General features: G+C 41.7%; 1 protein-coding gene across 2 annotated transcripts; it reads right to left on the reverse strand.

The window, feature by feature from the left end:
• Positions 1-1,864: 1,864 nt before the first annotated feature.
• LOC310960486 (very long chain fatty acid elongase 6-like) lies at positions 1,865-15,626 on the reverse strand. 2 transcript variants are annotated; one of them, XR_014593602.1, is made up of 5 exons: positions 15,427-15,626; positions 10,761-10,892; positions 6,626-6,777; positions 3,192-5,374; positions 1,865-3,161 (listed from the first exon to the last, which is right to left on the reverse strand). XR_014593602.1 is itself a non-coding variant. In XM_083932195.1 (4 exons), the coding sequence occupies exons 1-4, from the start codon at positions 15,516-15,518 to the stop codon at positions 4,944-4,946; spliced, it is 807 nt and encodes a 268-aa protein (XP_083788321.1). In that variant the 5' UTR covers positions 15,519-15,626; the 3' UTR covers positions 1,865-4,943. The 2 variants fall into 2 exon arrangements, 1 of the variants encoding a protein (XP_083788321.1); XM_083932195.1 differs by having other exon boundaries at positions 1,865-5,374.
• Positions 15,627-21,982: the final 6,356 nt, after the last annotated feature.

Raw genomic sequence — 21,982 nt, forward strand, 5'->3', positions numbered from 1 at the left:
TTCTCCCCGTGTCCCGTGTTGAGATATACGACTGAGTGAAGCGTGCCGTTTCATTTCCATGTGTGTGTTTGTGTAAAGAGCCCAAAATGGCTCCTGTTAAGAGACACGCTTACGACGCAGAGTTTAAACTCAAGGCCATTAGTCACGCAGCAGAACACAGGAATAGAGCAGCAGCCAGAGAGTTGAACATGAACCAATCAATGGTGCCGAAGTGGAGGAAGCAACAAGACGACCTCCCCTGACTGTTGTGTTGACGTTCCCTTTAGCGCAGCTCCATCTAATGGATGCAGAACGTAACCCCAGCCTCCACTGTAGCGTCTGTTCTATGCACCTTATAATGCGGAAAATACGGTAACTTAAGGTCAGAAGTGGCGTCGTGACGTTAGAAAACATCAGAATCACGTCCCTTTCTCAGAGTCCAGTGCTGAATGTAAGTAAACTCTGGTTCAACATGATGGCACAACAAACATCTCTACTTCTAATGTACATTTTTGAGCTGCTACGACAGGTTTTTACCTAAAAAATGGCACAAAACACAGGAATGAAGGAAGAAAAGGACGGCATGGTATGAAACTACACACGTCACAGATTAAAGTAAAGTACCAACGGCTGCCTTCGCATTGATCCCCCGTCTCTTTGACAGTTAAGAGGCAGAAACGGCGTCTGGATGCGTTTAAGGAATGAAGAAACACGGATGATCCGCAGGAGAATGTTATATATTAAGAAAATAAATAGATTCTTGTTATTTACAGTGGACACATCATCGCGTTAGCAGCTCGTTGAGCGAAGCACAGACGACCACAGCGGCCCCGTTACTTTCTGTCCAACCACATCATCACGTTAGCAGCTCGTTGAGCGAAGCACAGACGACCACAGCAGCCCCGTTATTTCCTGTCTAACCACATCATCGACATTTTCAACTGATCAATCACACGTTCACCCCGCGGGGATCTACAGTGTGTTGGGTATATTCAAATAATCTGGATTACAGTACAAAAGGAGGAGCATCATTCATGGCCGGGTGTGGATGCGAACACTTCACACACACTTTAACTCATACATGCAAAAGACAAATGCATAAATCTTATTATCAGTGGGTTCTGATGTTCGGAGAGTGGTTATTTTTCTGATATTTCGCTAATTTGAGCACTTTTCCATCAGAAATACTGGATACTTTCAGCTCTTAGGGGCCTGGAAACATCTTTGTTTTGTAGTTTGGGGGAGTGGAAACAAGGCAACGTCACATATTTGATCAGTAGGCAGAAAATAAAAAGGTGAATCCGCTGCGATAAGCATAATTTTCAACAGGTTTGGAGCGAACGAACGAGGCTACGGTGCAGTTTGGTCAGAAGATGGAGCTGCAACTAACGATTCACTTCGTCAATAATCAATTCATTATTTTCTCAATGAATCGTTTAGTTGTTTGCTCTGTTAAATATCAGAAAATAGTGACAAACGTGGATCAAGGTGACAAAAGTCTGGTTCTATCCACTCTGTTTTCAGGGGCAGCAGCTTTAGCAGGGGACCCCAAACTTCCCTTTCCCGGGCCACATTAACCAGCTCTAACTGGGGGATCCTGAGGCGTTCCCAGGCCAGTGTGGAGATCTAATCTCTCCACCTGGTCCTGGGTCTTCCCCGAGGCCTCCTCCCAGCTGGACGTGCCTGGAACACCTCCCTAGGGAGGCGCCCAGGGTTCATCCTTACCAGATGATCCTGAACCACCTCAACTGGCTCCTTTCAACACAAAGGAGCAGCGGCTCTACTCCGAGTTCCTCACGGATGCTGAACTTCTCCCCCTCTCTCTAAGGGAGACTCCAGCCCCCCTCCTGAGGAAACACATTTCAGATGCTTGGACCTGGACCTGGTTCTTTGGGTTCTGACCCAGCTTTCATGACCACAGGTGAGGGTTTACAACCAGAGAAGCTGAGGCTGTGCACCGCAAAACAAAACAAGTGTCACTGAACCAATTACGAGAGAAAGCGGTCTTCAGGAACACGTGACGTTGGAATCATTCTTTCACGTCAGATGCTTTGGTCCAAGTTCGGCGCTGTGCCCAGACAAAGACAAAGACGTTATGAGAACAATGTCTGGAAAGGGTCGACAGGAAACAGCTGATCAGCCCCGGGAGTTAAGTGCTACATAGGAAAAGGTGTTTGCGTTTAGCATCAACTGTTTCCCCTCATTTAGTCAAATAATTAAGTTATTTTACATATTCTTCCGTATGTTATCCTCATTATCTTCAAGTCCATTTCAATTTAAGTGCTAAAAACTGAATCCCCCTGTACGCCTGGAGGACCACAGTACTCGTAGTGGCAGAAGTGCAGTGGCTGCAGACGGGTGATCCAGGGCGTGCCTTTATATTTATGACCGACTGTGGCAATGTGTGCATGTTCTCACGACAACTGAGCAGCCTAATGCAAACATTGTGTGTGTGTGTGTGTGTTTGTCCTCGTCTTGAGGTTAGATGAAGAAGAAGGTGTGTGTGTGTGTGTCTGTGTGTGTCCTCGTCCTGAAGGGAGGAGAAGCAGACTTTGTGAGTTCTGAAGTGAGATGAGGAAGAAGGTGTGTGTGTCTGTGTGTGTTTGTGTGTCCTTGTCCTCAGGTGAGATGAGGAAGAAGGTGTGTGTGTATGTGTGTGTGTGTGTGTGTCCTCGTTCTCAGGTGAGATGAGGAAGAAGGTGTGTGTGTGTGTCCTGGTTCTCAGGTGAGATGAGGAAGAAGGTGTGTGTGTGTGTGTGTGTGTGTGTGTGTGTGTGTGTCCTCGTCCTCAGGTGAGATGAGAAAGAAGGTGTGTGTAAACCTGAAGAGCAGAAAGGACGGAGGGGGGACAGGAGGACGGGTTCTTACACAACCCGGATCCTTGAAGTCATTTGTTGTCGGATGACTGTGAACTGAGGAATGTGTTCAGATCTTATCGTCTGACTGAGTGCTTGTGTGGTGAGAGCAGAGGTGAAGTACGGTATTAACGTTAGGAGGGGAGGAACTTGGCTGCGGTTTGGACTCGACTCGACCGTGTAACCGGCAGAGCGGCTCTGACATCACCACGCAATGCGCGCGGATCCGTCCCGCGGGGAAATATTTACTTGTCCTTTGAGTAGAAGCCTCTGTGAAAAAGTCACTCATGGCCGCAGTGGCCGATGTTGCTGTCCTCTCTCACATTTCTGCGCGCTGGTATTTGAGACTGGCTCCACGTGCTTCCACAACGCTCCGCACGCATTCATCACTCTTCTCCGCGCCTGTTGCTGTTCTTGCAGTCCTTGGTTAAATCACAACCACAGTGTCTCTTTCTACTTTAAAAAAAACGAGAGGTTGTCACAGAAAACCGTCCGTTCAGTGACTGGACAGAGAAGTTTTACTTTCTAAGCCTGCGTGTGTGTGCGTGTTCACTCTGCAGCGAGTGTAGATCAGTGTGAAGCCTGCGTTAAACTGATCCTCAGTGTTCTTCTTCTTTACATATTGAGTAAACAGACAGGTTTATAATAACAATAATAAAAAGATGCTCTGTGGTTAATGAGCAGGGCTATGGGACGGGTGACGCGTTGAACTCAGTGCAGTGTCCAGACCTACGTATTTGAAGTAAGTGCTAAAGCTAAATAAGAGCCTTCTTTCATTCAGTGCACTGTGAAGTCTTCATTCCCTTTGGGTAATCCTAAACTCACGATCAGGAGGGTCACAGTCGAGCTAGGGCTAAAAACACACATTATTTCTAAAGGAATAGTTCAACACATTGGTAATTGGACGTGGCTAGCTTAGCTTAGCTTAGCATAAAGACTGGAAGCAGGGGGAAGCAGCTAGCGTGTGGAAAAAATACGTATTGGTTACGTTCACATGCGCATGATGCTGTCTGTCACTAGATTCTCCTGCGCATGAAGCGTGAATACAGACGTTTTACAGATGTGCATCATGACGGGAGTTATTTCGGCTGACCTTCGTTGCGTTTGATGTGATTATATCACAGCAAAATCTCCAGACGCAGCTCCTGCAGATCTGGGACTTCAACAACAGGTACAAAGCGGCAATAGTGGTTATTCTGACTGCGGTTGAAGACGGACAGAAACCTCGTTGGTATCTACACCTGAGCGAGTAACATGAGGGGAAAATTCACTCTGAGTTTGAGGTAAACTCTCATTAACTCGCAGTATCTTTTTATGTTTCGCACGTACAAAAACAGAAATGTTGAAAAGACAGTTTGTGGTTTTTAGGGGGAGTTATGTGCAGGAAGTAATCGACCGTGTGCGGCTTCCTGAAGTCTTGTTGCTGCCACGTTTGGTGCCATCGTCCCTGTACGAACACCAATATCTGTGCAGGAATAATAAAGCACAGGGCTGTTGTTTGGCAGGAAGTAGTCCCAGCATATAACTCGCACCTAAAGTCACAAATCCTGGTTTTACATTTCTTTTGTTGAATATTTAAGATGTTTTAGAGGCGTTACAGACGTTCTTTTGCTTCCAGACTTTATGTTTAGTGAAACTCTTCAGCTCAGCACTTAAAGCACTTTCCCAACATGTCGAACTATTCCTTTAACAATTTTTAAGTACTTTAATAATTTCTACGGCTAAACTTCATGTATACATCAAGGACGATCACGTTTGATGGTCACCTCTGACAAACGTTTGGCCCTCAGAGGGAGGTTTGTGTGTTAAACTGGTCTAAGTCGTCAAGGCAACGATACAAATGACGTGAGAACTATGTTAATCAAACACAAACACGTTATTTCTTCATTCCCTTAAATGGATTTGACTCATGAGATCAGAAGCTGCGCTCAGTCTGAAGCGCTCTGAATCCACGGACGTATCACTGATGAGCTACAGACGCTGTAAAAAGTCAAGTGTAAATGTCATAAAAAGAGGACCGAGCGACCAGCGGTGACTCACGCGTTCGTGGCCCCCTCGCCGCTGGTCGTTTCACCGTATGGCACACTTCGATAGCACAGTGCGGACGAGTTACTCCGCCTTGGATCCTTTGCCCCCAGAGGAGCCTCTGAGGTAGGTGTTGTAGAAGAACACGGCGAAAAGGACCAAGTAGCTGAGGTACATGAGAGAGCCCCACGTGATGTTGTCTATGTTGGACGGGCAGCGCGCCTCGTGCATCCAGTGGTACACGAGGCCCAGGACGGCCAGGCCCATCACCATCTGTAGGATCTGGGTGGCTGTGATGATCATGGCGCAGGGACGGGGCACCCGCATGCCGGCCGCCCGGGCCGCGTAGTACGTGTACATGAGGGAATGAACCACGTAGTTCATGGTCATGAACCAGCCGCCGCCCGCCACCTGGTCCTTGTAGGAGTACCAGGAGTAGAGCAGCACGGTGATGTGGTGGTACCAGTGCAGGAAGATGAGCCGCTGCTTCCGGAGGATGATGAACACTGTGTCACCTGGGGGAGGAAGTCATCACAAGTTTCAACCTCATTACTTTAATAACTGCCAACGGCTGCGTTCACACTGCAGGTCTTAACGCACAATCACGATTTATTGCTCAAATCCGATCTTTTTGTTTGTCTGTTCACGTCACGTCTTTAAATGTGGCCCGTCTACGGACTGCTGCATTAACACCTCACGCTCCTGAAGTGACCCGCATGCGCAGTTGATGACATCACGCCAGAAAGGTGTTTACGGATGAGACTTAATGCTAAATAATGCTACACTCTCCCTCAGCGGGCCGCCTGCTTCACTGCTGTCCTCCATGTTTGTTTTTTTGAGTACAAACAGGCCCTCCAGACTCACTACCTGGGCCTCGGTGAATGCTTCTTGCTGCCTATACGTCATCACGCCGTAACACGTCACACGCATTGATGACGTCATGGCGATGCGTGGCTTTGTTTCCAGATCTTTCCGTAGACCTCGGAGTTTTTGTGCGTCTTGTCGACTGTTTTTGAATCTTTTCATCGACCAAATCTGCAGTAAACACTCCACCTCCGCATCACACCAACGTGAACCTTTCACCGCCATTGTTTTAAATGTCCGCGCATGGTCCCTCCTTCTTTTTTCTACGTCCCAACAGGCGCACAGGAAATGACCTCAGAACCGCCGTAGGCCTCGTGCTCGTACACGTGCACACGCTCGTGCTCGTACATGTGCAAACGTGCTTTACTAAAGCTCACCTCTCCCAAACGGGCTGTGGACGGCAACCGTACCGCTCCCAGATGCGAGTATGGTACGGATGGACAGTGAGAGTACGCCCTTAATAATTCATAAGCCTCATTTGCCCAGATAACCTATATCCAGCTCTCAGACAGTATGTGTCCTTTAGTAAACTAATGTCCCGACTAATAGGACGATGTAGACACTCTTCCTGTCTGCAGCTGAGGAAAACAGCGTCTGTATCAAACAGCCACTAATGGGATTTTCTTGCCACCTCAGCATCTCTATTTCCCAGAGCACTCAGGTCTCCGTGTCCGTCAGAGAGAGACGAGATGAGCGCGCAGACGACAGAAGCAGCTTTTAAAATAATTGTTTGCTGATAAATGTGCTGGAAATTTAAGTGCTTCTGAAAAGAGGGAAATGATTCAGTCACTCGAGGTTAAAGTTTACGCCGTCGCATGTGAATTTATCCTGACGTAGGAACATCGGTGCACTTCAGTAACATTTAGGACGATCCCGTACAGAGAGGTTGGAGGAAGCCTTACCCAGCTCGGGGGCCTTGCTGAGGACGAAGGCGTAGGCCCAGAATTTGGTGACAGGGGCGCTGTAGAAGCTGATGTCACACACCGACTGTCTGAAGCCGCTGGTAGTGAGGACGTGCAGCATGTACAGTCCAGTCCTCACTGCTCCTATGATACTGCAGAGTGAACGCACAACATGCAAACACATTAGAAAACAGTCAAATACCTTTGAGGTATGCTCCGTCTGTGTGTCCAGCATCCTGACCTGAAAACACATGTTTGGACTGGGATTTATTGAGTTGAATGGAGCAAAACTGACCCTTAAAACCATGAGATTATGCTGTGGCGTGCCCCAAGGGTTGTGCTAAAAGACTGGATTAAAAAAATATATATAAAAGGTTAAAAATGCACAATACAACATGTGAAATATAGGTTTTTAAAATGACATAAAAGACATGAAAAGAGGCAGGGGCATCACGGCATGGCATGGCTTGAGCACCTGTGGATTTGTTTCATTTATTCAAACTTCATTTTATATTACAACAGTGCAGATATAAATGTGTTCCCAGTGTATATTTATATTATATTGGCATCTCTTTGATGAAAGATCTAAACAAATCTGGAGTTTCTGCATCTAAATCAATCAAACGGAGATTTTTACTCGACCTTACTGTTGTTATTTTAAGGATTACATTAAAATAAACAATATTAAATACATAATACAGGCTTTGTTGTAGCACACGTGATCATTTATAAATGCTTTATTTCATCCTTTTATTGCCCTTCAAAGAATAGGATGGACTCACTCCGTACTTTAGTCTTAAAGCAGCGTTTTTACAACCAATAAAACACCAGTGAAGAGAGTTTATTCACCATTGTTCCCGCTCTGCTCCGGCCTCAAAGACTCACACTCACTCCTCCCTGTGATGTCAATAAAACCTAAAAGAGCCCTGCAGTCCTACAGTGCAATCATTCATTGATCCAGAGATTACAGGAGGGAAGTCTGCCCGCAATATTAACAGGAACAGGAACAAAAACCAGGCCTCGGGGAAGACCCAGGACCAGGTGGAGAGATTAGATCTCCACACTGGCCTGGGAACGCCTCAGGATCCCCCAGTTAGAGCTGGTTAATGTGGCCCGGGAAAGGGAAGTTTGGGGTCCCCTGCTGGAGCTGCTGCCCCCGCGACCCGACCCCGGATAAGAGGCTGAAGATGATGATGAGATGAGGTGAAATTCAAGCATTTCAAGGTGCGTTTTCATGCTTTTCCAGCCCCTCACAGCTGCAGGAAACTACATATCTGTTTACAGTGAATCCTCAGTGTTCAGTGAACTTATTATTGCACTTGTTCGTCACATTAAATGAGATGTTATTGTCCTATAAACAACCATCATGATGTTTTCAGACAGTTTTCTACAGAAAGACGACAAAAGAAAGGAAAACTAACTCCACAGAAATATAATCACCAAATATTCAGATCATCTGAGGATCAGAAAAAGTTATTTTTGATGCAAAAATGTCAGAAAATGTTGTTTTCAGTCTCCAAAATGTGGAGATCTTCTTTCCTCTGTTATGTCATCATATGCCATCATCGTGTAATCCTACATTTCAAGTGTTTTCAAGGATTTCCAGCACTCGTGTGAACCTTCAAACACACACACAGATAAGCTGCGTAGTGCTGCTACTCCTCCTATCAGGGAAAAATCCAAGAAATAATCTTTACAAGCCGAGCCACGATGCTGCCGCCTGTGCATCGAACGGTGGACGTTTCTTCATGGACATCACCCCTTCTCATCATGTGTCTCTTACGTGTTATCGTATCGTTGTGTGCCACGTCAGATTCAGTGTGAACGACCTACGTAAACATGATAAAGGCCAGAATACAGATTAGAAACATGCAGAATATCACCAACAGCCTTGGGAAGCCCAAAGTCATGTTGTCGTGTCCTGTGTGCTCACAGCTGAGAGGTGGAGGGGGCAGGTCGAGCACCGCCGCTGTGGGATTAAGATTAGACGGAGGGCTCGACGCACCACAGTGATGGAGTCCGCCAAGTGGGTCACAATCTCTACCAATGTCCCCTGGCATCGGAACAATTTCTGCTCCGTCATGGCAACAGGTGCTTTAAATACAAAAGGCTTTTCTCGCGGTTTCTCCGCATCACGCCAACGTGAACCTTTCACCACCATTGTTTGAAATGTCCGTGCATGGTCCCTCCTTCTTTTTTCTATGTCCCAACAGGCGCACAGGAAATGACCTCAGAACCGCCGTAGGCCTCGTGCTCGTACACGTGCGCACGCTCGTGCTCGTACACATGCGCACCCTCATGCTCGTACATGTGCAAACGTGCTTTACAAAAGCCCACCTCTCTCAGACGGGCCGTGGACGGACAGCTGGCCGCAGTTATGCGCGGAGCGGTTGCACTCACACTGGTCAAACGCACTAGGCTTTACCCGAAAAACCTGTTTTGGCCCGGTGCGGAAAGACAGTGTGTGTGCGCTCTGACACTGCTTCAGCTGCCAGAGGCTTCATGTTTGTGTGACGCTTCTGCATTTTGTACTGAGTGTCGACACAAGATGGCGGTGTTTTTGTGAGTTGTGAGGATCATTAGCGTTCGGTGAAAGGTTTGGACGCCCTCTCCTTTGAATCCACAGCGAGCGTTTGACTGCAGAGAGGAATGTGTTGGCGACGGCCGTGTCATCGAACCGGTTTCTGCATTTTCGGATGTCAGCGGCACATTCTTCCTGCACGGGTGACCTCATGCAGGTGAAAAACAAGCGATGATCTAATCGTCCTGTTTACACAGAGAGCTTTATAGTTCACACTCAAATCACTCGTTTTGTGTTAACAGTGAATCACTGATAAAAGGACCGAGAGCGTCGCGTACGTGAGGAGCCCGCTGGAGCAAAGCAGCACACCAGAAATTCATATTAATCTGAACAAAAGGAAAAACAATGAGTGGCTGTTTCAGGTTCAGGTTCAGCTTCAGTCAGTCACACAGAACTGGATTAACCTGCTCGGAGCGTTCTGTGGGAGACAATTAACAACAACGTCCACATGCTTTTGTTTACTTCTACAGCTGCTTTCCTGGATTGTGCTTGACCCCGAAGATATTTGAGTGAGTTTGGTTTGAGAGTGTGAGTCCAACCATTGTTAAAACATTGTACTTCACCAATTTCAGGGCTGCAGCTATCGAATCTTTTAGTAATTGAGTATACGGAGCTTAACCTGCACAAACGTATTTCGGTGTTAACTGTGTTTTATACTACATCTGCACATTATGCTTTAGGGCGCCCTCCCACTGTGCCTCCGTCCCGGGCCCCGTGCTTTAGGGTCCTTGTCCCCCCCTCCAGGCCCGTTTGTACTCACACTACCTGGGCCTCGGAGAATGCTCCTTGCTGTCTATACGTCATCATCATCACGTGTTTGATTCCTTTTTTTGGCTGAATTTGTCAAAATATATTATGTCATTTTATTTAACATCTGATGTATGACCAAAAATAAATAAATTCATTCATTAATAGAGTTATCGGATTAAAAAAAAGTGTTTTTTTTGCGTAAAAATGCATTATTTTGCAAAATATATATATCTATACCATGTCCAGGGTAGACCTATTTGGTGTGGTACCCTAACAGGGGTGTGTGTGTGTGTGTGTGTGTGTGTGTGTGTTCATGCATCTGCTATGTGAATGAATGTTTCTACTAATCAAACATTTTATTTAAAAGTAGCTCTTGGCCACTTTTATTTTGTCACATTAGCTCTGAAGGGACAAAGAGTCAGTGACCTCTGAATTCAGCTCTTTGTTACTTTGTGCTGCACGAACATTTCACCCTTGAGATAAAAACAGAGATCTTATCTTTTATCTTGAGGAAAATAAAGTGAGATTCTGGCTACAGTAACCTTTAGACACTTTCATTCGATCTCCTTTGTTGGACCTTTGCACCTCTGTAACGTCCTGCAGCGTGGGGCTGGAACAAACCAACACTGACGTTTTCAATGAATCACTTCGTCCATAAAACGTCTGAATAATGTTGAAAGATGCCTCTGATCAAATCCAGCAACTCCAACAACCCAGAAGATTAAATTTAGATGATATAAAAAGGAAAACAATCAGTCAAAAGCGAGTGATTTGAGCGGCGCAGTAGTCCCGGCTGTGACTCACCTGAAGATGGCCAGGCTGAGGGACCACAGCACTAACGGGCGCCGCAGGTTCAGCTTCGGCCTCTCCCTCATGAAGTGCTGACCCCCGAACACGAACGCAGCGTACAGGCCGCAGAACATGAACGCCTTGCTCCTGTGGACGAGAAAAAGAACAGAGCAGAGAAACACTGATCAGCACCACTGAGCAGAAACACCTGTCCGTGCACTACGAGCACGACCGATTAGATCCTACGGTCGAGTCTCAAACAGTTCCAACAATAACTGAACATCAGAGCTTTGGATTTAGTGCGGGACTGCTGCGTTACGGCCCGTTCCGTGTAATTGCCGATTGAGCCCAAGTGTGAATGGAGCGTCTCTCTGACCAGAGTATTCATGGCGAGCGAGTGGGCGTGTCACAGATACCGGAAGAATTCAAAAATACGAGGGTGAAGAAGAAGAAGAGTTACTGACACAAAGAAAGCACTGAAAATGTCTACTGGAGAGACAAAGACATTCAGGATTTTCTTATTTTGTCCACAACTCAAAGGATACTCAGTTTACTATGGGCGCACTCACACTTTCCATCCGTACCGTGCCCAAGCACATTCCAGGGCTAAAGTCTGGTTCCTTTGACCAGTGTGAGTGCAACCGCACCGCGCCTAGCTGCGGCCCGCTGGCCGTCCACAGCCCGTTTGGGAGAGGTGGGCTTTAGTAAAGCACGTTTGCACGTGTACGAGCACGAGCGTGTGTACGTGTACGAGCACGAGGCCTACGGCGGTTCTGAGGTCATTTCCTGTGCGCCTGTTGGGACGTAGAAAAAAGAAGGAGGGACCATGCGCGGACATTTCAAACAATGGCGGTGAAAGGTTCACGTTGGTGTGATGCGGAGGTGGAGTGTTTACTGCAGATTTGGTCGATGAAAAGATTCAAAAACAGTCGACAAGACGCACAAAAACTCTGAGGTCTACGGAAAGATCTGGAAACAAAGCCACGCATCGCCATGACGTCATCAATGCGTGTGACGTGTTACGGCGTGATGACGTATAGGCAGCAAGAAGCATTCGCCGAGGCCCAGGTAGTGTGAGTACAAACGGGTCTGGCCTGGAATAAGAAACCCTGTTTGACATCAGAAGTATCCAAAAGAAGACATTTTATAATCAGTATTAATTATAACTTTGTGAAATAACCTCCTCTAAATTTAGTTTGACCTCTGTCGGGTTACGCAAACAGACAGAAGACAACTTCCTCTGGCTGCTGCGCCCTAAATCACCTCAGTCTGGCCTTGGACCAGTGGATGATTACACAGATGTGCTGCTGTTACATAAGGACGTTACACAATGAACCCACCAAATAAGACTGAGGGCCCGTGAGCCAGGTACACACACGACTTCCCCAACTATAAATTAAAAAACGCTGGTTTTATGACGCCATCCTTCAGCCTTACACTCATTTATCATCATAGCAAAGGATTAACAGAGATTAGTTGGCGACACACTGACCATTCACACCGGCGGCTGTGAGTGATGAGGCAATTTGACCCGGGCACTGCTCCGCCTCGCTTATCAGCGACCACCGATACCATTTCAATTAACAGTCGGCGTTTAAAAGCCAGAACACTAAAGAGATTATGCGTGCAACGTTAGGCTGCTGCAGGACAAAAAGACCTGATTTCGCCATTTTAAATCCAGACTGTGTGTGTGTGCATTGCATCTGTGAGGGTGTGTGTGTGTGTGTCGGAGGTGATCTGGGAACAGACCGGACGACTAATCCAGATCGGCACAATACATATTAGGCTGAGTAGACGCTGCTTGACCCAGATAACGCCACAGGGGCTTCTTCTATATTGGATTCACCAAGCCGAAGCAAAGAAATGCTGCAGCGGGTCCAAACGTCACTGCTTCTCTTTGAAGTCGTCTACATCTCTGTAGTTCTGCGTTCTGCGTGCGTACTAGCTTGGCGCTCCAGGCCGGTCAGGAGCAAGGGATCATGGGATGTGTGTTTTCATTTTCTAACCTCTCTCTCAGGATGAATTTCGTTCCTCCGTGCTTCACTCTTCCCTCCGGGATCGCTCCATAGGCCTTATCAGAAATCCTTCCCTGTGATTGGATAAACCACTTGTCCGTCATCTTTATTGACGTGCTACTTCAACCGCTCACATGGAAACCGACGCGTGGCGCTGATGAGCGACGCGGGAAAAGGCCAAACAGAACAGCCGACATGGTTTCCACCAACAAAAGCCTTCAGAGCCGTTCTCTGGTTCTTTTAAAGGAGAAAGATTCTCTAGATCGGAAACAGCAGCATCCATGTTGACGTCTGGGGGAGGCACGGTGGTGTGGTGGTTAGCACTGTCTCCTTACAGCGAGAGGGCTCCTGGTTCGAATCCCGGCTGGGGCCCTTCTGTGTGGAGTTTGCATGTTGTCCCCGTGTCTGCGTGGGTTTTCTCCGGGTTCTCCGGTTTCCTCCCACAGTCCAAAGACGTGCAGGTGTTCGGTTCATTGATGACTCTAAATCACCCGTAGGTGTGAATGGTTGTCTGTCTCTGTTCGTCTCTATGTGTCCTGTGATAGACTGGCGTCCTGTCCAGGGTGGACCCCGCCTCACGCCCGATGTCAGCTGGGATCGGCTCCAGCCCCCGTGACCCCGACAGGGACAAGCGGTTGAAGATGCATGAACTGAAGATGAGCGTTGACGTCTGCTTCCTCTCTGCTACGTCACATCTATAATAAAACCCCGCCTGGCCGTCCTGATTGGCTCGACCATTCTTTGCGGACCCTGAATGAAATCACCTTCCTACGGAGCGACCCCAGATGGTTGAGTGGAGCTGGGCGGAGTCAAGTAGGAACGAAAGTCATCTGGTGAGAGTCAGGTTAGCACTTCCCCCCCTGGAGCTGTATCGTCCTCACCTCTGTCCCAGAAGCACCGCGGTTTGTCCCTTCAGTCGTGCACGGCCTCGTGAAAGTGATGAAAGTGGTGAACTAAAGAAATGTGGTCTTACTCGGTTTCCCTGTTAGGGCTCACTCCCTTCTGTGGAACATATTTTACGGGACAATGAAGACGGTGGTGAGTGATTGAACATTGTTGCGTGGTTGTGTGTCTTTAAGTGACACACGGGGCTCAACGCCATCTTTGATCCTTCTAATGAAATGTCTCTCATGTTAAAAGTCACCAGGCTGTAACCAGACACCAGCTCATGCAACTGAAAATATAATGTTTTACACGTCAGCGTCATTATGAAAATGCCAAAAAAGTGTTTTTTTCAGCTCATCTGTTTGTTTGTTTGTGTCAGTTGAACCAATGTGCACATATGCAGAAACAGCAGTGACTGTAAAGGCAATATTTTAATATCCCTAATGCAATAAATATTAAAAATGGATTTATTTTGGGGTGCATATTTCTCTGTCTTTATGTTTTATGTGTTAAAAAGTCTCTAATGGCAAATATAGGCAGAGAATTGGTGGCAAATAGCAACCTGGAAACTGTTACTACGGTGCCCTGGTTGCAAAATAAATGATTATTAATTATCATCCAAATATCAAATTGTGCAATAATTTAATCAGGAAACACACAAAGGGGATTTACGAGAGTGGCCTTTCAGGGTCGGACGTCGACTATCATTTATAGTTTCTTTGGAGTATTGTTTTCAGCCTTTGTTTAGACTTTATTTATTTATTTTTATTAATTTACTGGCCTAATAATAATAAATAAATACATTTTAAAACCTAAGCATATTTGCATGTTTTATTATTATTAATAATAAAATAATACATTAAAAAAACGTAGGCTAATTTGCATTTGTTTTATTATTATTATTATTATAAATAAACTTAAGCTGATTTTCATGTGTTTTATTAGAATTAATATTAATAATAATAAAATAATATATTTAAAAGCTTAAGATAATTTGCATGTGTTTTATTATTATTAAAAAGATTAAACTGATTTGCATTTGTTTTATTGTTTTTATTATTAATAAATAAATACATTTAGGCTAATTTCCATGTGTTTTATTACTATAATTATTATTATAAATAAACTTAAGCTAATTTAATGTGTTTTATTATTATCATTATAAATAACCTTAAGGTGATTTACATGTGTTTTATAGTTATTATTATTATTATAAATAAACTAGAGCTAACTTTCATGTGTTTTATGGTTGTTATTATTATTATTTTATATTATTATTATTATAAATAAACGTAAGCTAATTTAATGTGTTTTATTACTATAATTATTATTATAAATAAACTTAAGCTAATTTAATGTGTTTTATTATTATCATTATAAATAACCTTAAGGTGATTTTCATGTGTTTTATAGTTGTTATTATTATTATTTTATATTATTATTATTATAAATAAACTTAAGCTAATTTAATGTGTTTCATTATTATTATTGTAAATAATTTTAAGCTGATTTCCACGTGTTTGAGTCTAAAATGTGACACATTATTAATATTATTATTTTTATTATAAATAAATAAATAATAATAACGGAGGGAGATGCGGTCAGCTCTAATCAAATGTACCGGGTCCGCATGGCGACACGTCCCCGGGGAGGACATGAGGTACGGTCGGCCACCCACCCCAGCCTGTACCGGAGGAACCAGAGGACCAAACCGACATTTTAACGTATTTATCATAATTTCATATCTTTATTTAATTAATAACCTTCTCCTTTAAACATACCAGTTCTCCTGCATCCACTCCAGCGCCTCTCGCTCGTCGAACCGCCGCTCGAAGTCGTACTCCGCCAGCAGCGGTTTGTCCGTCTCGTTCATCTTCGATGGAAGTTTCTGGAAGGTTCTGGACCGAAGAAGGGGACGAGTGTGACCGCGCCGAACCGGCCTTCAGACGGGGGACCGAGTGTGTGCCGCTCCGTTACCCTCTCCGGCTGATAAGAGCTGGATTAGCACCGGGAGGAGGAGGATGCGGTGCCGCCAGATGCACGTCCCCTCGGCTGCCCCTCACTTTCCTCACGACCGTTAAGCTCGCGACGTTCAAACTACGCTGTTCCGGTTTGGGACTTTCAGAATAAAACACCTCGTTTCTATGACGCAGCAAATGGACGCCACTGCCCTTTAATATAATATTTACATTTAATAATGATTATTAATAGTTAGTTCTGTTATTGTTTTGGGTATACTAACTGTCTGTATTAATAGAACTACTACTAATAATAAGTAAAATAAAAAAAACTAGTAGTAATAATGATAATAATAATAATAATAATTAAAAAAATAAAATAAATCTTGAGCTAATTTGCATGTGTTTAGGTAATACTATCTGTCTGTATTAATATTAATATTAATATTAATAATAATAATGATAATAATAATAATAATTATTATTATATAATAATTAAATGAATAAAAAATATTAAGCTAATTTGTATGTGTTTAGGGTATACTATCTGCCTGTATTAATAGTAGTAGTAATAATAATAATAATAATAATAATAATAACAACAATAATAATAAGAATAAATAAAACAAATAAAAAATAATTTACTTTGCATGTGTTTTGGGTAAACTATCGGTGTCTATTCATAGTATTAATAACATAATAATAATGATAATAATAATACAAATAATAATAATAAGAATAAGAATAACATGATAATGAATAAAAAAGATATAGCTAATTTGCATGTGTTAAGGGACAACTATCTGTCCACATTAATAGTAGTGGTAGTAATAATAATAATAACAATAAATAAAGCATGTAAAAAAATAATTTACTTCCGATATATATATATATATATATTTACTATAACTTTATTACTTTATTACTTTAGCTCCTACCTGAAAATCCTGAAAGTCCTTTGTATTTAATTTGATCTGTAATTATTTATGTACTTCAGTGTTTTGTTGTATTTATAAAAGTAAAGTGTAATAAAGTTTGGGATATGAAATATAACATTAGATCAAATGCAGCCAGATGAAACTTCATAAATTAGTAATAAATTACACAAATTAACCAAAATAAAATAAATTAGTTGCAGTCGTAACTTTTATTGTGAAGGTAAAGTTATTTGTTTCCGGTTCCTCGCGCTGTCACTGTGCTGTTTGACGCAGTGAGAGCACGTTCTCTGTTCCTCGAGCGTGCAGTGATGGAGGTGGAGGGGGCGGGGCTTATCTGTGACAGAGGCGGGATGGAGCTATGTATTTATTTATTTATTTATATATTAAATTATGCTTTAATGTATTTACTTATTTATTTATTTATTTATTTATTTATTTATTTATTTACTTATTTATTTATTGACTTATTTAGTTATTTATTTATTTATTCATGTATTTATTTATTTATATTTATTTATTAAATTATGCTTTAATGTATTTATTTACTTATTTATTTATTTATTTAGTCATTTATTTATTAACTTAGTTATTTATTTATTTATTTATTTATTTTATCTATGTATCTATTTATTTTATATATTTATTTACTTATTTATTTATTTATTTTATATATTTATTTACTTATTTATTTATTTATTTATTTATTTTATCTATGTATTTATTTATTTTATATATTTATTTACTTATTTATTTATTTATTTTATATATTTATTTACTTATTTATTTATTTATTTATTTATTTATTTATTTATTTATTTGATCTATTTATTTGATCTATTGATTTACTTATTTATTTATTAAATTATGCTTTAATTTATTTATTTACTTATTTATTTATTTATTCATGTATGTATTTATTTATTTATCTATTTATTAATTTATTAATTTACTTATTTATTTACTTATTTATTTATGTATGTCTTTATTTATTTATCTATTTGTTTATTTATTAACTTATTTATTTATTTATGTAATTATTTATTTATTTAATTGTTAATTAATTAATTTACGTATTCATTAATTTATCTATTTATTTATTTATTCATCTATGTATTTATTTATTTACTTATTTATTTATTTATTTATTCATTCATTTATTTATTTACTTACTTGTTTATTTATTTATTTATCTATTTTGACAGCATTAGTTACATTTGTATGACGCGTAATAAAGCCAAGTATATAAAACAAATTATGGACCCGAGCGAGGGGGGTCATATTTCAAGAAAAACTTTATTTACAAGATTAAAAAGTCGCAAATCTATGAGAAAAAGTTGCAGATTTAAAAGATTCAAAGTCAGAAAAAAGTGTTTTATTTTTCTCCTCCAGTGTTTTGTTTTTCACTTCCTGTTGAACTTTGCAGATTCTGATTATTAAAACAACATAAAAACATTTTTATACGTACGATTTATTATTATATATTAAGATAACATTATATAAAGTATTACGATGAGTTCCAGCTGCGACACTAAAGTGATGAACGCATTAATGCATCAATAATTATAATTCATAATAATAATGAACGTCATTAAGAAATTACATAATGAATAATTTTAGTATATTTTGATGCTGACTTTTATTTTTACTCTGTTTTCTTGTGACTTTTATTCACTTTTATGCTACTTAAGTAAAAGATTAGATTTTTCTAATTTTTATTTATTATCTTATTATTTTGATAATAAATCAACCTTTAAAAAGTGATTTTTAAAAATATTCTTTATTTATTATAAATGTGAATAACTCAGAGCTTTTGTGCCAAATGTGAACATCTGCTCGTTCGTCCTCTTCTATAATAATTAACTGATGTCTTTGAGTTTTGGACCTTTGATCGGACGAAACTCGACGTTTGAAGACGTCACTTTGGACTTTGGGAAACGGTGATTAACAGTTTTTTGACCCAAGAATAAATTCATTAAGTTTAAAACGTTATTGCTGTTTGCACAGTAGAAGTAAGTGCATCTACACTGTCACCATGTACCTAAATATTCAAATAAAGTAAAAACTATCCAATAAAACATTTATATAAAAGAATAGAAATAACATTTAAAAACACAAACTCTAAAAATATATAAAAAAGCCAGAGTATAAAAGTATAAAGCGCATTAACGGGCATCAGGCCGTTTAATTCAGAATTAAATTCACATTACATGCAGTTTAATTCATATTAATTGCAGTTTAATTCACATTAATTGAAGTTTAATTCACATTAATTTCAGTTTAATTCACATAAAATGCAGTTTAATTCACATTAAATGCAGTTTAATTCAAATTAATTGCAGTTTAATTCACATTAAATGCAGTTTAATTCACATTGAATTCAGTTTAATTCACATTGAATGCAGTTTAATTCACATTAAATGCAGTTTAATTCACATTAAATGCAGTTTAATTCAAATTAATTGCAGTTTAATTCACATTAAATGCAGTTTAATTCACATTGAATTCAGTTTAATTCACATTGAATGCAGTTTAATTCACATTAAATGCAGTTTAATTCACATTAAATGCAGTTTAATTCACATTAAATGCAGTTTAATTCAAATTAATTGCAGTTTAATTCACATTAAATGCAGTTTAATTCACATTAAATGCAGTTTAATTCACATTCAATGCAGTTTGATTCACATTAAATGCAGTTTAATTCACATTAAATGCAGTTCAATTCACATTAATTGCAGTTTGATTAACATTAAATGCAGTTTGATTCACATTAAATGCAGTTTAATTCACATTAATTGCAGTTTAATTCACATTAAATGCAGTTTAATTCACATTAATTGCAGTTTAATTCACATTAATTGCAGTTTAATTCACATTAATTGCAGTTTAATTCACATTAAATGCAGTTTAATTCACATTAAATGCAGTTTAATTAATTTCTAATGAAAATATTCATCAGTTCCAGTTGAATTTGAGCTTCATGTATTAAAACACTCGTCCTGTAATTCTCCTCATCTTTACCTGAACACCTGTAATTGATCTCGTTATCTTTCTGTGCCAAAGGGGAGAACGTCCCTTACATCACACTCACACACAAATCACAGTTAGGTGTGCGGTTACATAAGGCTGCAGACTGCACAGCTGCACACACACACACACACACACACACACACACATCTGTAAACTCACTGTGACGGTGCAGAACGAAGGATTATCAGCAGGGCGAAGGTGACCCCGGTTCAGTTTGTTGTGCAACTGATTTTTGCTCATTAACCGTCGAGAATCTGAGAATCTGGAAAGAAAATTAGACAAACGCAGCTTTAACGTCTGATCTCAAAGTGTCAAAACGTAGATTTAAGACCTAAAAGTGTCTAAAATCACCCCAGGATCTTTTTCTGCACTTGCACACATCAAATAAACCATCAAGACAGTTTTTTATGTGTAACAACTGTTAACGGAGAAATCCAGGAGAGATGCTAACAGCCTGACGTGGCTAACAGTGATTAGCTCGGGGCAGCACGGTGAAGGCATTCAAAGGTCTTTTTGCAGGAGTTATTTTTCCAAACACTCTTTAATTCTGACTGAACAACAGTTTGATTCAAGAGACGATGAGTTCAGCGGTGAAGTGGATCAGCGGGTGGAGCGGAGGACTTCCTGTGAGTGTGTGAAGAAGAAGAAGAAGAAGAAGAAGAAGAAGAAGAGGAAGCAGAAGGCCTGAAATACACACACACACGCACAAACAGGACCCATAAACATGCAGTTAATGGAGAGATGTCAGAGCGAGGGGGTGACACGGTGGAGTGGTGGTTAGCACTGTCGCCCCACGCCCCAACAGTTCTCTCCGGCTTCCTCCCACAGTCTAAAGACATGTATGTGTCTCTAAATTGGTGTGAATGTCTCGATCTGCCCTGTCCAGGGTGAACCCCGTGTCCATAGGTGACCCGGTTCCCAGGACTGAGCTGCTGCCGCCCTGCAGCTGCACTTTGACCCACTTTGAGCCTCCACAGCCTCCCTCTGTCTGCGTCCGCCTGCAGGGGGCAGCAGAGAGCCGGACGCTGCAGCTGCTCTGGGGCCGGTGCTGCAGCTGAAGGACCCCCGAACACTTCAGAACCAGACACACACACACACACACACACACACACACACACACACACACACACACACACACACACACACACACACACACACACACACACACACACACACACACACACACACACACACACACACACACACACACACTCAGGGAATCCAGTTTTAAGCTCTTCTCCATTAACTGCATGTTTATAGGTCCTGTTTGTGCATGTGTGTGTATTTCACGCCTTCTTCTTCTTCTTCTTCTTCTTCTTCTTCTTCTTCTTCTTCTTCTTCACACAAGAAGAGCAGCGGAGTGGGAGCCGCTCACTGTGCAATTAATAATCTATACTCTCACACACCTGGACACTTATCTTCTTCTTTTCTTTGTGCAATAATTTAATCTTAATGCTCATTTCTGTCAAATACAGTCAAACATATTTGATCTTTATTTTATTTCCTCTACATTTGACTTATCTGAATTAACTTTCTGTGATTTTACATGACCTGTGTTCTTACATCTACCTCTAGAGTTCATTGTTTATTATCCTTTACTGTATTTGTTTTATACCTCCCGTGGGTTTTTTAAGCTGCTGGAAACTTAATTTCCTTGCGGGAGTTCATCCCAAAGGATAAATAAAGAGAAGTTTGAGTCTAAAGACAAGGGCAGTAAAGCAGAACACACTGTAATACACATACAGTGAGGTGTCCGCAAAGCAATTTCAGTCAAAAACAACTGGACTGGTTGTTTGTCTAGGAAGACGTTTCACCTCTCATCCAAGAGGCTTCATCAGTTCATGTACGCATCTGACCAGGACCAGGACCAGGCTGGGACTGGACCAGGACCAGGACCAGGACCAGGACCAGGACCAGGCTGGGACTGGACCAGGACCAGGACCAGGACCAGGACCAGGACCAGGACCAGGCTGGGACTGGACCAACTAACTGGTGTGGAGATCCAGGTATTTAACCTCTCACAAGGCTGATGATGTCACTGAAACCCTTTGTGCTCCAAGTGCCAACGACCGTCGTTAGAGTGACAGTCGTTGGTGGGCAGTTGGCTTCAACTTCGTTAGTGCTCCATTGAGTCTGAACGACAGTCGTTGGGGTCACCCGGGCCATGTGTGAACAGTTGTCCTTTGAGGTCAACGATCTAACCTAATGACGGTCGTTGGCACTTGGAGCACAAAGGGTGTCAGTGACATCATCGGCCTTGTGAGAGGTTAAATACCTGGATCTCACACCAGTTAGTTGGACCAGTCCCAGCCTGGTCCTGGTCCTGGTCCCGTCCCAGCCTGGTCCTGGTCCTGGTCCTGGTCAGATGCGTACATGAACTGATGAAGACGTCTTCCTAGACAAAGAACCAA

This window comes from Echiichthys vipera (assembly GCF_963691815.1).
Source record: "Echiichthys vipera genome assembly, chromosome: 18".
Lineage (NCBI taxonomy): Eukaryota > Metazoa > Chordata > Actinopteri > Perciformes > Trachinidae > Echiichthys > Echiichthys vipera.

Coding starts and splice junctions, on each gene's coding strand:
- LOC310960486 (XM_083932195.1), bottom strand. CDS start 15,518: ATGAACGAGACGGACAAACCGCTGCTGGCGGAGTACGACTTCGAGCGG. Junction 6,778..10,760: donor CTCAGCCTGGCCATCTTCAG/GTGAGTCACAGC, acceptor TTCACTCTGCAG/TATCATAGGAGCAGTGAGGA. Junction 5,375..6,625: donor CAGCAAGGCCCCCGAGCTGG/GTAAGGCTTCCT, acceptor TTCCTCCCCCAG/GTGACACAGTGTTCATCATC.